Below are 17,551 nucleotides of genomic sequence, written 5' to 3' on the forward strand. Positions count from 1 at the left end.
TAAGCATGTAAAATATGTTCATATCAGACCCTAATCTTGGGTTCATCAGAGTAATTGATTGTTTTCTGCTGCGTCTAACCCGTCGATTTACTTACAGTTAGACCTTTGAGAATGATCACGTCAGGTCGCTTGTGTAATTCTCGAGACCCATGTCACGATCTACACTCAGTTCACTAGTCGGATAAAGCCATCAGCCTCATGTCGACTGTAACAATGTGGTTGTTCTCAATTGTTAGTTTGAGCATACATTCCTCAAGACATATCAGTCGCGGCATAATCATGAAGTTCTCAAGATTTAATTCTTGAACCTTAAGAACTGGGGAGCTTATGTTATGTCTAAAAAATCAAGACTAACATAAGCTTAATCAGCAAGCACCAATCATAGTTTAGGAAGGCTTTGCATCATCCGGGTGTTGCCACATCGACCCAAGACAGAGAGAATATGGTTGTCATCAATTTATCAGATTCAGATTTTGTATATGAGTGACTAAGGACCGCACACATGTCCAAGCCCTAGATAATTTAAGAATATTTCCTAAGTTATCAGCCAAAGAGAGGCAAGGAAGGACTTACACGACACCTATCCATTTACAGATTTGTAATCATAACCTTGAATTCCTCTACTATAAATAGAGGACTCCTCCTCTCATTTTCAGGATTCTGATACTAAACCCTCATTCTAATTGTAATCTTTATTTTCAAAGCAAAGATAACCTACGAGAAAGAGTCTGACTTGATATTCTCTCTTAATACTCAGTTGTTGTACCTCTGCTCGTTGTTCACTATACGCGACCTACTGTAATCTTTCATATATAAAAGAAACAGTGGATGTAGGATTCGCTTTAAGTATCCGAACCACTTTGAAAATCATTTCTCATTTATTATTCAATCTTTGTAGTGGATTATATTGATCAGCTCTCTCATAATCATTCACGTGTAATTTCTAAGGCTTCCTTAGCACTTTGCACATGCGAGTCGTTGGTGTCAAAATCACTCATCAACAGTCTATATCAAGGAAAGCATCTTCTCTGCCAATAATTTTGCACTCAACATCATTCCTCATCTTCACATAACAAAATTGTTCGTTGATGTATGATCAGAAGTAATCACGGTGGAAAGTGACATGATATTGTTGAGCCCTCATGTGTTTTGATATACCAAAACTAATCAAAGAGTTCATTGGTTTTTAACAAACACGCAAAGGTATGACAAAAGTCATAACCAAAACAAAAGATGCAGTTTTTCCAATTGGTATGATTGTGCAGGACGAAGGAATGACTATTCCTAGTTTCATAAAGTTGCTCATAGCACAACCACGTACTAGATGATCATGCATTCTTCTATCTAAAATGATGCAAGTTGGTCACAATGTCACAATCAAGCTACACGACCATTCCAACCAAGTCAAAAGTCAAAGTACTCTAAATTCAAATGTTTTCACAGCTTTGACAAACCTTGAAGATCAAGTTGAAATTCAAGTATTTCAAGTAAAACAATCATGTCGCACAACCGGTCCCACTCAAATATCGTTCTTGGCAAAACGTCATCATTCCAAAAAGCTATGCATGCCTCTGGATTTTTAAGGAGCCAATGGACCAATTGTTCCTCGTGGTTGAATATTTATTTGCGACAGTGGAACAACCGTTCGTGGTGGTCAAACGATCATTCCATAAACCCTAGAATTGAGCTAAAGTATTCGTTATGTTGGGAATAACCGTTTGTGATAGTGGAACGTCCGTTCCTCTAGGTAGTGCAACTTTTCAAAGCTGTATTAAATGCAGCAACAACTCTTTACTTCAAAGGGGAGAGACAAGCAATAAATAGAGCATTTTATTGCAAAGAAAGACAAATAGAATATCAGAGAAACAAAGGCTCCGTTTGGTTCAAAATTTGGGGGTTTTGGAAAAAGTTTTTTGAAAAAAGTTAAAAAAAAGTTGAATTGGGTGGGTATTACGATGTAGAATTTATAAATTATAAAATATCCCATATATTTGTTTTTTTACAAAATACCCCCTATAATAAAACATTAAAAGTTAACAAAAATACCCCTAACCCACCCTCAAACACCCCCAGTCGGCCACCACCACCGGAGGTGGCCGGAATCGTCTTATGGGCGCATGACCGACTGGATCTTGCCGGTCATGCACCGATATGGCCTTTTCCGGCCAGATCCAAGGTGGATCTGGCTGGCAAAGGCCAGATCTACAGCCAGATCTGGCCGTCAACCACCAGATCTGGCCGTAGATGCTCTCAACGACGGCCAACAAACGGTCGTCGTTGATGGTCAACGACGACCGTTTGTTTGGCCGTCGTGACCGATTGTTACGGCCAGATCCACCGTGGATCTGGCCGGAAAATGCTAGATCGGCGCACTACCGGCCAGATTCAGCCGGTAGTGCGCCATCCTACCAGATTCCGGCTATTTTCCGGTGGTGGTGGCCGGAATCTGGTAAATGTGGATTATTGGGGTGTTTTTGTAATTTTAAAAAANAAAAAGTCTTTAACTCTTAACTTTGAAACAGTGTTGCAATTAAGACCTAGCTAATTTGGCTTAGCAAATAACTCAAATTAATAAGTATTCATCTTTCCTTTTGGAAGAAAAAAAAGACCAAAGAAGAGAAAATGGTTTATAGAATGGTAGCTACCATTCTTGAGGGAACAAGAAAGTTAAATCAAGACTATAAAGATTGAGGCTCCGTTTGTTTAGTTATTTAGGATAGTATTATATTTTGAATAGGATTTTTGGAAAATAGGATAGTATTCTGATAATGTTTTTGGTACATTTTTTGAAAATATTTTCTGAAAATATTTTGACTATTTTTTAACCCCATAGGTTTGTTAATCTAACTAAACACCCCTATAATAAAAGTTTATAAATTAACAAAAACACCCTACCTACCCAACTATTGTCGTCAGTCAGCCACCACTGCCAAAAGATAGTTAGAATTCGTCGAAATAGCGTACGACCGGCTGGATCTAGCTGGTCGTGCACTGATCTGGCCGAAAATGACTAGATTTACGGCCACAGATCTGACCGTTGACGGCCAAGATATGGTAGTCATCAACAACCAGATCTTTGGCCGTAGATCTTGCCAGAAACAATCATATCGACGCATGACCAACTAAATTCAGTCGATCGTGTGCCATTCCGACGACATTCAACCACCATCTGGCGATTGTGGCAAGCCGTCGACAATAGTTGGGTGGATGAGGATATTTTTGTTAATTTATGGGTCTGTTTGGTTTGTTATTTTGGATAGGATTTTGGAAACAGTATTGGGTAGTTGAGTAGGGTGATTATTACGAGGTAAAATTTAAAAATTAACAAAAAAACCCACTAGGTTTGCTAATTTAACTAAACACCCCAATATATAATAATTTTATAAAATGACAAAAACACCCACCCCCACCCATAGTGCCAGATTTCAGCCACTACCGCCGGAATCTGGTAGGAATTTGACGTTACGACCCAGACTGGTCAGATCTGACAGGTCGTGCGTCAATCTGGCCTTTTTCGACGAAATCCGAAAAAGGTCAGATCCACCACAGATCTGGTCGGAAAAGACCAGATCTACGGCTAGATCTGGCCGTTGACGGCTGCAAAAGGCCAGATCTGGCCGTCGCTGACGGTCAGATCTGTGAATTACCAACCAGTTTAGGTTGTTTGTACGTCGTTGTGACAGATTCTGGCTACCATCGATGGTGGTTGCCGGAATCTGGCAACTATGGGTGGGTGTGGGTGTTTTTGTTAAATTTTAAACTTTTTTATGAGGGTGTCTAATTAAATTAATAAACTTAAGGGGTCTAAAAGTAATTGAATAAAATATAATAGTATTTCTTAAATAATAAACAAATAGTTATTTTGAGAATATGATTGGGAGTAAGATATGAAATAATAAACCAAATGGACCTATAATGTTTTGAATTGAATATAATATTATTCAACTTAGAAGAATATTAAAACAAAATGTATTTTTTATTTTTATTTTTTATGATGGGATAGTTGAATAAGATGGCGGAAAAAAATTGAAACCAACCGAGAGATTTTAACCATCTTGGAAGTGCCATAGTTGACATTGATTGACATGCACTGTCTAGGAGCAATGGAGCATGTTTCGCAAGGTCTCTTCAGAAAATCTCATTGTACCATATAGTTGTCTTCTTTTCTTTATCCGAATTTCAAATTCAACCCATTTGAAGCATCTTCTTGAATAATACGATTTGACATTGGAGCTTTATATTAATATATGTAATTAGGCATCAATTTTCAAGCTTCATAATTAATATGATATTATTATCAATCAAATTTGTTTCTATTTTTGTCCCATATTGATTTTAAAATTATTAATTGAAGAACAGCTGTAAGCAAGTAAATTCTTAGCATCATTGCTTACATATGCAGAGCAACTAACATGAGAAAAGAGACAAAGAATGGTCCTATGTTGATTTATACATCTCAGAAATTGACACAAAAACAGATGGTCAACTTTTATTTATAAACAAATAATAAAAAATGGACTTTTAGTTGTGGGGAGAAAAAAAAAAAATGTACTAAAATGGATTCAGTGAAATTCAATGAACAATAACATGCTGCATTGCACACAATTAATTATTCAAACAATCCAAAAATTTAGAAGATTAAAAGACTTAATCTAGAACAAGTTTATAGTATCACATTAGTATTATTGAAGCGGTACTACAAGACAGTACATGCACATCGAGTAATCAATTACAATTAATTTTAAAGGTGAAGAATGACAGAAATAAAAATTCAGAGATAGTGTAAATTCACTTGCGGATGGTGTGCATGATATATCACCGTTGCATTCTAGATTTTTTCATGAACTACTGACTACTCTTCCTCAGCTTGGACACAAATTCATCAATATTTTTATCTGAAGTGCCTCCTTCACTCACTGCCTCTATGGCCAACTTCCTCCATTTCTCAGCATTCATTTTCATTTCTCTTGCCCTCTCCCCCTCCATTACTTCCCGTACACATTTCTCAATCTCTTCTCTTGTCACAATCCCATTCTCTTCAACCCTAACCCTAATTCCCACCTTCCAAACATCCTGAACAAATTTAGCATCCGTCGGCTGATCAGTCCATTGCGGCATTACCACCATCGGCACCGCCATGCTCAGCGCCTCGACAGTTGAATTCCATCCACCGTGGGAGAGAAAACAACCCAAAGCTTTATTTGAAAGCACTTCCAATTGAGGGCTCCATTTCACAATCAAACCCTTGTTGGCCGTCTCTTCAATGTACCCTTGTGGGAGTTTCGTGTCCTCGGAGTCTCTAAGCACCCACAAGAAATGGAAATTGATGTTCTTCAAGCCCCATGCGAGCTCCTCCATTTGCTTGTTGCTTAAATTAGCCATGCTGCCGAATGACACATAAACGACGGATCCTGTTGGCTTTGCGTTTAGCCAGTCGATGCATATGGATTTGTCTAGTTTGAAGAGATTGAGATCATAATCTTTGTCATTTTCGACGCGATTGTCCAAGTAGAAAGATGGAATTGTTGGACCGATTGTTAGCAGTGGACAAATTTTATGCATTGAATCCACAACCTGTATCAAGTAAAATTAAGTTATTTTCAATTCTTAGATTAGGTGGACATTGAGTTACGGACGTAGAAACTTTTACTGCTAGGTTAGACCAATCAAATATAAAAGAATTTCATATGTATATGTACATCAAAATATATGTGAATCTCTGTTAATTATTTAGCGGTTGCACTCTATTAACGCTAAAAGACAAAAATTGATTAATGTATATGTTCGCTTGCACTAGAGACTGTAAAAAGCTATAGTAAAACGAACCTCATCTTCTAACTTGTAGAAGGTATTGACAAGAATGAAGTCAACTCTATCTGTGTTGGAGAACTGGTTCAACACCATCTCAAAGTAAGCTGGATATTGACCTGCAACATAAATGAACGACGGCATATCCGGAAGCTCAAGCAACGGCAATCCAGGGATGGAAACCGGCGTCGAAGAAATCGGAAGCTTCAACAGCCCATTATGAACAAGATAATAAATATAGTTAACCGCACACGTTTGTGTGAAAAACGCAGCTCCAAGCAATTCAAACTGCTTGGCGACCTCGAAAGCCCAAGGCAAAAAAGGGTCATAAACGATACAATCAATAGGGTTCGAGGATTGCTCATACTTTGTAATGAGCTCAGCTAGAGTTTTCGAGCCCGCAGCTTCCATCTTTCGGAGATAATCATGGATACTCTCAGCTTTTGCGAAGCCGCCTTCATCGAAGCCATCGGAAATTGTTTCAAATTGCACAGAGCCGGAGGGCTGAGGCTTCATGGTCTTGGAGATGAAATTGGTTATGGCATAAGTGGTTTTGAGCCCCTTGGAGGCCAAACGTTTAGCAAATTGAAGAGTTGGGTTTATGTGACCTTGGCTTGGATAAGGAACTACAAGAACATGACCTCTATAGATCCTATCTTCCATTTTGTAGTCACTCAAGCTGAGAGTAAAAGAAAGTTGAAGAAACCTAAGTCTAGAGAGCTCACTGAATTTCTTAATATCCTATCAATTCGGATAAGCTTTTTATAGGAAGAAAAGTGATAGGCAAAGAGGCACAAGTTCGCGTGCCAAACAGTGTGAAAGGAATCTTCAATGATAATATCGCGGCACATTTTTTAACCCCTCTTGGCTTCTAGCTTCTTAATATAGTACCCACTCTTCTGTCTTTTCAAATATAGGAAGTGCATTAATTATGATTTTTTGTATTTTATCAGAATGTCCAGATTAATTTGTGGCGTAACTCAACTACTCTATGAGTTCATTAAATTGAAACGTGTGGATTTTATATTTCAAATTAAATCAAACATGCACATGCAATTGAAACGTGTTAAGTAAGAGATTTGGTGTGATTTTGTGTGGAATTAAGTATATATTACCGTTTATTTTAATTAATTAACAATTAAGTTCGCCTTGATGGGCAAGCTATTTGAACTTTGGTGCACTCACGTCATGCATCAAAGTTCTTTCAATAAAATTATTAAATAAGCTGCTTGTCAAAGCACAAGTTTGAACTTTGAATCGTGGTTGCAGATTCTTGCGTGTGCCCAAAGTTTTGATAAGTTCACNTTCAGATCCATCAATCTTACCACGCGATGGCTGCCGCCAGCCCACTCAAAAACTCACGCGACGGTGGCCGCCAAGGCCATTCATAACCTGACGCGTTACAGCCAAAGTCAAGGCCATTCGCGGCCTCATGCGACAGCCGCCGTTGGAGGCTTCCACGGTCACACACGATAGCCGTAACATTCATCATCGTGACGCATTAACAAAACCCAATTCAGAATTTAGTGAAAACCGTAAAACACAGATCTGATAGAATTTTGCCCTTGAGCCGCAACTAAAATCTCCGACGTCCATTAGTGATTACTGATTACTGATTAGGGGCTCATTGTCACTTCTTGAAATGTTAGAGTACAAAGGGTATTTTCTGAGAATATCATAGACAACCCCATTATTTTCGAAATTATCACTGAGACAATGATTATTGCATTTTTTTTAAATGACATAAACCCTCAAAGTTTGAAAACCGTATCAATATCCGATAATATCCTCCTTTGCCCTAATTACATTAGTTTCGTATTTAGGTGAGAGGGATACAATGGTAATTGTCAATATTGGCACTTGAAAATGAGATTATCAAGAAAGGGTTAACTCTATGAGACCCCTAAAACTCAAGAAACTGACACTTAAACCCTTATAATGTTAATATGAAAGAGAAATAGAGATGTCAACGAATAACCAAGTCTACAATCAACTTTCCTTGATGCTTTGCCATTTCCGTTTGGGTTGGGTTGGGTTTTGGTTTTCCGTGGTTAGGCCACTTGATCCCTTGGCTCGCTAGTCCCTACCACTGATCATAATGTTGGGCTTAAAGACGTATCTAAAGGCAGTGATGGAGGCATCAATATAGGCTCTCCATGATCAGGCTTTGCTTGTGTGCTTGAAGGGTGTCTCTGTTTTTATCAATAAAGAAATATGGTTTTCTACTATAAGCCAAGTTTGGTTCTTACATTCATAACTTATAGTTTGATTTATTGAGAGTTATTCATTGTAGCTATTTATGCTTTGTAAATAATACAAATTCATTTATTTTAGGGAAACCTCGACGGTACGAGGAGAATTTTATTAATTGAAAAAGAAATAATGACACCTAGACAGGGGGGGACATAATGAGCCTTACCCCTCAAATAAAGCTAAATACAATGAAAAAGGAAAAAAAAAATGCAAATGCATGAATTACAATAAAGAGAAAGAGAAGTACAAAAGCATTGAGAGAAACTATATAATGACAAACACCAAACATCATTCATTGGAATTTCTTGGTTGTTTTGTTGAGGTAAGACCTGCTCGATAATGTTAATTGAAGACCCAATTAGCAATTAGATCCATCTACACAATCACATATTCAATAGCGTTACATGAAGTCCAATCAACAATTAAGAATGAGAATTTAATTAAAATAAAAAGTCAGTTGAAGAAAGAATAAATCAATTCCTGATGAATANACGATCAAGAGAAGAAAGTTTACCTAAAAAACAAGTATAGAAACATAAAAGAAGAGAGTGGTCATTTACCTTCTTGAATCAATTTTGCCTCATGAGAAGAGAGCTTCAAGACACTTCTTGGGTCTCCACATGCCAATGAAGCCTATTCACAATGTAAAGAAAAAGACCGACAATACGAACTTTGCCGGTCATTTACATGAACTCCATTCAACAACTAAGAATGAGAATTTAATTAAACTAAAAAGTCGGTTGAAGAAAGACTTGTACATTCCTGATGAATAGCCATCTACTACACAAGCGTTTTCCCTGCAAATTAACAAGAAATTATCTCTGTTGGTTAGCATACCAAAGTTTATTAACAATTAAGAATGAGCTTTAGGGTAAGTTTATCCATACAGCTAAGTTTTCATAATCATGAAACTACTACCAAATAATTGTCGCATAATAACAACTCAAACATTAGAAAATTTAAAGAGAAGAGATGAACCTCTTTAAAGTCGTGAAGCGTATTCTAATTGCACTTTGTTTGGATCAAAAGCTCTTATAAAGCTGAAACTCCAAAGATACCCTGTCTATCAATACATGGGCTTTGCGTCCATGATACTATGTCTATCAATATATGGGCTTTGCCAAACCACTCCAGTCTTTCTACATCTTTCTGACAATTTGGGATAATCCGTGATTTCTGTAATGTTCTTCCATCACTTTACAAACAGAGTAGCGACTGTTGAAACATTAGACAATTTGAAGGGAAGAGATGAATCAAAATAATGCCTGATTGAGCATGCAAAATTTGTTTTCATCAAGAACAAAAGTGCAAGCTAATAAGGGATACAATTACCATTCAGTTTTTGAATGCCAATTGGTATAAAATTTCCTTGCAAAAATGAAAGAATTGAAATAAATTAATGAATAGGTAAGATAAGTACCTTCCAATTAATTACAAATTCCAAACCATTTGCCCACACCACACAATCCTGCATTATAAATGTAGGAAATTAGTTATGATAAATGGATAAAATAAAGGACTATTTTTTACTCATAAAACAAATAAGAAAGTAGTCAATTACAATAAAAAATGCTTATTGGTTAATTTCAAGAGAAGTATCAACCTGTTGAAGAAGAATATTCATAACAGCCATCCTTTTGAATCCATTTGTAATCAATTATAATATTTGGGATGTGAGCAATCTTTGGCCAATCCATCCCCATGTTATTTCTGCATCTTTTTGACAATTTGGGACAATCATTGATTTTCAGTATTGAAAATGAACTTGAATTGGATATCCACTCCGGTAGAGCTGTCAAATTATGACAATATACAATAGTCAAATCTTGTAGAGTGGTAACATATTGAAGTCCCTTTGGGAGAGACACCAATTTTGGAAGGCCATAAATATGTAAAGATTGGAGGCTCCTAAAGCCTTGCCATGGCATATCATCGTCATCCTCACTGCTAGGTGATTCAAATTGGTCACAATCATCAATATGCAAATTCTGTAGAGAGGTAAGATATCGAAGCCCCTTTGGGAGAGACACCAATTTTGGAAGCCCAAAAAAGTGTAAAGATTGGAGGCTCCTAAGGCCTTGCCATGGCATGTCATCCTCATCCTCATTGCCAGGTGATTCAAATTGGTCACAATTATTAATAGTCAACTTCCGTAGAGAGGTAAGATATCGAAGCCCCTTTGGGAAAGACACCAATTTTGGAAGCTCATAAACTTTTAAAGACCGAAGGCTCCTAAAGCCTTGCCATGGCATGTAATCGTCATCCTCATTGTTGGGTGATTTAAATTGGTCACAACAACCAATAGCTAACTTCTGTAGAGAGGTAAGATGTTGAAACCCCTTTGGTAAAGACACCAATTTTGGAAGACTGTTAAGTTTTAAAGAATAAAGGCTTTGGAGACTTTGCCATTCCATGTCATCCTTGAGAAAGTCAAGCTCGTCACAACTTTCAATCTTCAGATTTTGAAGTGAGGTGAGAAATCTTATACCTTGATGCACTTGAGTTAGTCTTGAACATCTAAAAATATTCAAATCAACTAGAGAAGTGAGGTTTCGCATCCGCTCCGCTGGTAGAGATTCTAGATCAGCAATTCCATCAATCTCCATAGACTTTAATTTGGAGAGAGGGGTAGAAATTTTGGAGGAAGTTGATGGTCCCACACTATTCACCAACATTATTGTTTGTAGCAATGGCTTCGAGCTGGTATCCCACAAACGTAATTCTTCAAGAGACTGATACAGTGGCATGGACAACAAGTTTGGGCACTGATCAATATCTAATTTGGAAAGGCAAGGAAATGAAGGCAACTCAACTCCATCATCGTTAACGTCTCTCTTCCACCATCCCTTTAATTTAGGACAATCCTTGAGTGACAGTTCCTTAAGTGATGGGAAAAATGTTACTTCCTTACTTGCTTCCTCTGAAATGTACTCCAAATTAGATAGAAACTCAAGAGACAAACTCTTCAAATAAGGAAATTTATTCAATGGTGGTACAGATTGGCATTTCCCACAACTTACTATACTAATTGAAGTTAGATTTGTAAGGGAGGAAAACCAATTACAAAACCTCACACCAATAAATGACCATATTCTAATTTCTTTCAAATTTGGGTGTGGCTTTAGACTTTCTAACACCATTTCATCAATCCCCTCAACCTCTTCAACCTCCCTATCACTCATTTTCCACATCTTATAGCTACTTCCCTCGCAATAGGTACTTCTCCCCCAATCTAGTATAAGAGATTGAAGAAATCGTTTTTCACTTAAGTTGGCCAACCTTCCATTGTCAACATATTTTAAATTTCGAAGATGTAGTTCTCCCCTCAAATTGTTCAACCTATTTAATTCTTCTATCCCACTGTATTTGCTTTTTCTAATGGCCGAACTATTTTTCTTACTTGCTACAAATAGTGATAGTGTTTGAAGATTAGTTAAAAGCCTCAGTCCATGTGGCATCCCCAATAAAGAATGACATCTTTTATTTATAAGATGTCTAAGATTTACCATTCTTCTAATATCACTTGGTAGTTCTATAAGCTTTTCACAATAGGAGAGGTCTAATGTTTCCAAATTCCATAGTCTCAAAATGGAATTAGGAAAATTTGTAATATACATATATGAAATATTAAGATATCGTAGATGCTCCAATTTAGTAATTGGGCTCTTCAATTTATCATTCTTAGTAAACAACTTTTGAAACCTCATTTCTCCAAAATCCAANGAACTATTTTTCTTACTTGCTACAAATAGTGATAGTGTTTGAAGATTAGTTAAAAGCCTCAGTCCATGTGGCATCCCCAATAAAGAATGACATCTTTTATTTATAAGATGTCTAAGATTTACCATTCTTCTAATATCACTTGGTAGTTCTATAAGCTTTTCACAATAGGAGAGGTCTAATGTTTCCAAATTCCATAGTCTCAAAATGGAATTAGGAAAATTTGTAATATACATATATGAAATATTAAGATATCGTAGATGCTCCAATTTAGTAATTGGGCTCTTCAATTTATCATTCTTAGTAAACAACTTTTGAAACCTCATTTCTCCAAAATCCAATGTTCGCAAGTGCCTATAGCTTTTTAAAATTTCATAACCATCATCCACTTCGTGTCCCCATTTTAATGGATCCAATAAAAGTAAAGTTCTTATATTTTTGGCACGATACAATGCGGATGGAAATTTCCATGATTCACTTATTTCACAACAATCAAATGATAAATGGCGACATTTTACATCCACACTTTCTCTCGTGTCTATTGCTACCATGCTGCATTCAATTCCTGCAACTAATTGTGCAAGGTCATGCATAAGATCATGCATCTTACATGCAATTATATTGCCCCATTCATCATATTCTCGATCTTGGAAAAATGACCTTAAAAGTAAGGCCATAAAATAGTTATTACCAATATCTTCTGGACATTCCTTCTTGTTTGATTCTTGAAGAAACCCTTGCGCCATCCAAAGATGAATAAGTTTTTGCTTCTCAATCTTATAATCTTTGGGAAATAATGCACAATAGGCAAAACATTGCTTCAAGTATAAGGGAAGATGATCATAACTAAGCTTGAGTATAGGTAAAATATCACTTTCCTTTTGAATTATTTTTGACATTTCATTATCCTTAAACTGTAACCAATCATCTTCCTTATTATTACCATAAAGTAGGTGTCCTATCGTCACTATAACTAAAGGAACTCCTCCACACTTTGCTACAATCTCCTTTCCAATCTCTACTAGTATTGAATCTTTTGGCTCTATCCCATGTTCAAAGGCTATTTGCTTAAATAAGGACCAAGACTTGTCTTTAGCTAGCTCTCTTAAGGGATATATATGATTAGAATGTTTACTAGTAATCTTAGCAACCTGCTCACTACGTGTAGTGACTAATATTTTACTTCCTCTTGCACCATTCAACAACAAATTTTTTAATTTGTCCCATTCAATGGGATTCTCATTCCATATGTCATCCAAAACAAGTAAATATCTTTTACCCCCAATTTCTTTGCGAAGGCGTTCTTGGAATTGATCTAGTTCAAGCTTTTCAATTTCCTTATGAGTTGTAGATTTTATGATCTTTTCTATAATTAATTTTACATTAAATTCCTCAGACACACACACCCACATCCTTAATTGAAAATATCTTACGATATTTTCATTATTGTATACAAATTGAGCAAGTGTGGTCTTTCCTAATCCTCCAAGCCCATATATGGAAATCACTGAAACATTCTCATCATTATTTGAGTCCAATAGAAGTTGCATAAGATTATTTTTCTCATCATCTCTCCCAATAACCTTTTCCATATGTACAAAAGAGTGTGTTTCCCTTTCCAAATTCACTACTCCTTTTTCATCAACAAAGCGTTCATTAAGGTAAGGTGGTCTTGCATTGTAAATACTCTCTAGTCTCTCCTTAATTTTCTTCATTTTATAAGCCATCTTAAGACTAAATACAATCTGATTAGACTTAGAGAAGAAGATTTGTACCTTTTTTGCCATTTTATTTGCAGTCATCACCTTTAGCTGTTGAAATTGAGTGTTGTAATGATCTAGCAAATCATCTGCATCATAAAATGCATCTTTGAGCCTATGAAGCCAAGTTGTCACCTCATTATTCTTCTTGCTGTGCTGCTCCTCAGCATCAAGAAGTATTCCTTGGATAGTGCTCACAATGTCCTTGAGTTGGGCAGTATCATCTTCAACACTCCATGCCAATCCGATTTCATGGACAGCCAATAATCCTAACTGCTTCAGGATATTCCCCGCAACGTTAAACAGAGTTCCTTCTGCCATTTGTTCTTGATTGCTGTAATACAAATAGTTTTTAAGAGGAGGAATTAATTAATAAGAAGGTAGCTGTAGAATTGAATATTAAAGTAACCTAACAAGACCAATTTTGTTTGATGGGCATATCTTAAATAATGTCGCGAAGTAAGAGATTGTTCAATTTAATTGAAGAAAATGATAAACATAAATCAACTTACCTTAGCACTGACAAATTAGGAATGGAGATTTTGAGAGATTTGGTAAGAGAATTTGAGAGATTGAATTTGAGAGAAGAAGGAAGAGAAAAAGAATAAAATACATGCGAATAATTCTAATGACAAAATATATTTTCAATGTTGATCTTAACAACGATGCTTAGTTTATTCATTTTTTCTCTCAACATAAGAAAAGAATCGAATAAAGAAAAAGCAAAAGCCAAGGGTGAACTTTGGCATAAGAATATTGCAAGGAAAAACATATAATAACTTGGGTGCAAAGATCAGATCAACAATTAATGCTAATAGTAATTACTAAATATTATATGTAGTTCAATTTGCACTTTTAAATTCAATGATTTTTAGCTGATTATTGGGAGAAAATAAAAATGAAGGCCTATGTTTGTGAAAACAGTTAAAAAGAGACATAAATTCTTTAAAAGACAAAAATAGAACACTTAACAGTATAAAAGGTAAAGAAAGACATAAGTCTTGGTGTTTGAAAAAAGCTTGCAAAGAAAGATTGGAATTTGCTTCAGTTTTTACCTTTTTTCAGATTTTTGAAATTGGAGGCCGGGGATGAATCCGTTGTGCTATGGAAATATGCCCCTTTGCTTTACGTTTAAACTCTATGCTACTACTATTATGTCCATTACCAAATAGAGGCTCGGGCTCTACATTTTAGGCTTATCGCCAACCCAAGGGTACATTAGATTTGTTTTTGAAAGCCCAATCCATGTTCTATGGCATCTAATAATCTCACGAGGAAATTGTAGATCTAGAAATTTAAATTGGCCCTCATCCAATACTGTATCACATAAACATTATACATGAACAAAACAAAAAAGTTCGATAGCTCAGCTGGGCAGGAACGTAGTTCGATAGTCGTGGTGACCACACGCTCTATTGGACAACAACTCGGGAGGAAGGACACCTTAAACGCTACAACAACTTTAGCCAATCTTGGCAACATTGCTCTAACCAGCAACCAACTAGGCGTGATGATCGCATCGACAATGGTCTTACCACCATGCAATGACTAGAGAGTTGTGGATCCTCGGCACATCTATGCCACGGATGGAGTTCTCTTTAAAATTTATGAACAACTTGCATAATGAAATATGTGATGAACCCTCAACCTGTTGACTATGCAAGTCGTCGCTACAAAGTTACGAATGAAGAATCTCAATAACGGACCCATCGTTGCCCCTTAGAATCATACAAAAGATATAAAAAATTGTTATTTTTTAAGTCACACAAACTTATCCAAACATATTTTAGGTTTTGAATACTAGGTGTGAAGTTAGAGACAGTGAAACTTTTTCTAACTCAAGCTAAATTTTATTTATTCTAGTATAATAATAATAATAGTTTTTTATGATTAAACCTTAATGCATTAAAAAAATCTAATTAATGTGATCTATTAAAATAATACATTTTAAAAAAATAGATATTTTTTTAGTTATGTTCTTAAAGAAAATTGTAACCTTTTGAAAGAAGTAAAACAAAAGGATATAAACCTGAAATATAAATAATTTAAAAAGTGAGAATAAATTATATTATGAATCTATTATAAATTATTTTATAATTAAATTTATACATAATCATATAATAATAACTTAAAAAGAAAAATTATGTTATATAATAATAGTATTACTATATAACATGGTTTTTTTTTTTTTAATAATTGTTACATGATTATGTATAAATAGATTATTATCAATTGGATATCAATTAAAAACGGACACAAGTTTCATTTGTATCAATAAATTGACACTTTTATCAGTCAATGGACACTTTTTTATCAATAAAAATATAATTTTTTTAGACTTTTTTTATAATCAATAATGGACATTGTTTTATTAAAAAGTGTCATTAAAAAAATAAACTTTTGGGATAATATCCAAATGGCATAATATTATCAGCAATTAAATAAATAATACTAAAAAACTTGAAATGACCAAACTGGCCAGCTGATCATTTGAAATTACAAAAATACAATTATCATCATGGTTAAAAAGTGTAATTAAAAAAAAAAAAAAAAAAAACTTTTGGGATAATCTCCAAATGGAAAAATATTATCACAAATGATTAATTAATTAATTAAAGGATTTGGGAGAAGAACATGTGGGTTTAATATTAGATTTGATTTAATTTTACCCTCTTTTTTTTTGGCCAAATCTTCTTATGATCTTAAATAAATAACATTAAAATATGGCCGGCCGGTTTCAAATTTTACTAATTTTTAAAAATTTTAATAAAAAATATTTACTATTATTTAAATATTTGAAATAATCATATTTTTAATAAATAATTAATTGTACATTTAGTTCAGTGTTGCACCAAATATGTGACATTACTAAATTTAATCTACTTTAATTCTATCCAATTTACTTCAATCAAGTTCAAAATAATTAATCCAGTCTAGTACGTGCATATACGTATAACCCTATATTCTATTGATAAAAAAATTATTATGTGAACACGAAATTTTTAAATCACTAATCATATTTGTGATGACTTATAGATGAGTAAGAAAGTAGTTGGCCCCAATTTTTCTTTCACTCTCAGGTACTGCTCCTTTTTCCCCACTTCATCCATTTACAAGATCCTGAAAGTACAGAAACAGTGAAGAGATCATCTTGAAGGGCAATCAATATAATCCATAAATTGGTCAATGATTTAAAATCAGACATCCAAAACCATAGAGAGTTTCCAATCACTAATCATATTTGTGATGACTTATAGATGAGTAAGAAAGTGGCGATGTGCATATAAAGCTATGCGAAATGTATCCTTAACACAGAAAATTAGGATCAACACATAATATAATGTTGTATATAATGTATTACAGAAACAAAATACAATACAAAAAATATAAAGCTATGCGAGATGTATCCTTGACACAGAAAATTAGGATAAACGCATCAATTAAGTACTTATTTAAATGGCATAATAATCAATGTTGTTGCAAGCACAAAAGTTCTCAAGACTATTATGCTGCAGTGCAAGAAGTGGGATACAAATACACAGAGAGGAATTTTGTTCAGCGAGAATTCATCAAAACATCATAGCCCATCATTATAACTGTATTGCGTTGACCATAAAATGGTTTAATGGAACTAGCATGTCGAGCAATAAAATGTTTGTGCAGAAAATATGTCTAGAGATAGCTTGAATCTCAAGGACAACATTCCTCTGCCCATAAATAGCAAACATCTTAATAATGGCAGACAACCTCTAGATGAATTGTTCAGAAACTGATGATTTAAGTTTGCCAAGCAGCATTATGTATGCGAAAAGCAGTAAGATAAAACCATATACCTGCACTGGCTTTCTCCTTAACATTTGAAATGCTTCAGCCCTCATTGACAACAACTCTGGAAACTTCTTAATTAGTATGCTTTCAAGTTCATCTGCCATTACCTACACAACAAAAAAATAACATTCATATAAGGAGAAAATGTGAGACCGGAATTCAAAAACAGAGTAATAAGTGAG

At 35.0% G+C, this 17,551-nt stretch overlaps 2 protein-coding genes across 2 annotated transcripts; both read right to left on the reverse strand.

The window, feature by feature from the left end:
• Window positions 1–4,566: 4,566 nt before the first annotated feature.
• On the reverse strand, window positions 4,567–6,562 carry LOC116144914 (UDP-glycosyltransferase 74F2-like). The gene is made up of 2 exons (XM_031430347.1): window positions 5,827–6,562; window positions 4,567–5,574 (listed from the first exon to the last, which is right to left on the reverse strand). Exons 1-2 carry the CDS (start codon window positions 6,469–6,471, stop codon window positions 4,846–4,848), a joined length of 1,374 nt encoding a protein of 457 aa, XP_031286207.1. The 5' UTR covers window positions 6,472–6,562; the 3' UTR covers window positions 4,567–4,845.
• Window positions 6,563–8,582: 2,020 nt separating this feature from the next.
• On the reverse strand, window positions 8,583–13,862 carry LOC116144863 (putative disease resistance protein RGA1). The gene is made up of 4 exons (XM_031430285.1): window positions 9,665–13,862; window positions 9,482–9,529; window positions 9,040–9,276; window positions 8,583–8,858 (listed from the first exon to the last, which is right to left on the reverse strand). Exons 1-2 carry the CDS (start codon window positions 13,860–13,862, stop codon window positions 9,489–9,491), a joined length of 4,239 nt encoding a protein of 1,412 aa, XP_031286145.1. The 3' UTR covers window positions 8,583–8,858; window positions 9,040–9,276; window positions 9,482–9,488.
• Between the last annotated feature and the right edge of the window lie 3,689 nt (window positions 13,863–17,551).

Source organism: Pistacia vera, unplaced genomic scaffold, assembly GCF_008641045.1.
Source record: "Pistacia vera cultivar Batoury unplaced genomic scaffold, PisVer_v2 Contig459, whole genome shotgun sequence".
In the NCBI taxonomy this organism is placed as follows: domain Eukaryota; kingdom Viridiplantae; phylum Streptophyta; class Magnoliopsida; order Sapindales; family Anacardiaceae; genus Pistacia; species Pistacia vera.

Coding starts and splice junctions, on each gene's coding strand:
- LOC116144914 (XM_031430347.1), bottom strand. CDS start 6,471: ATGGAAGATAGGATCTATAGAGGTCATGTTCTTGTAGTTCCTTATCCA. Junction 5,575..5,826: donor TCTACAAGTTAGAAGATGAG/GTTCGTTTTACT, acceptor TACTTGATACAG/GTTGTGGATTCAATGCATAA.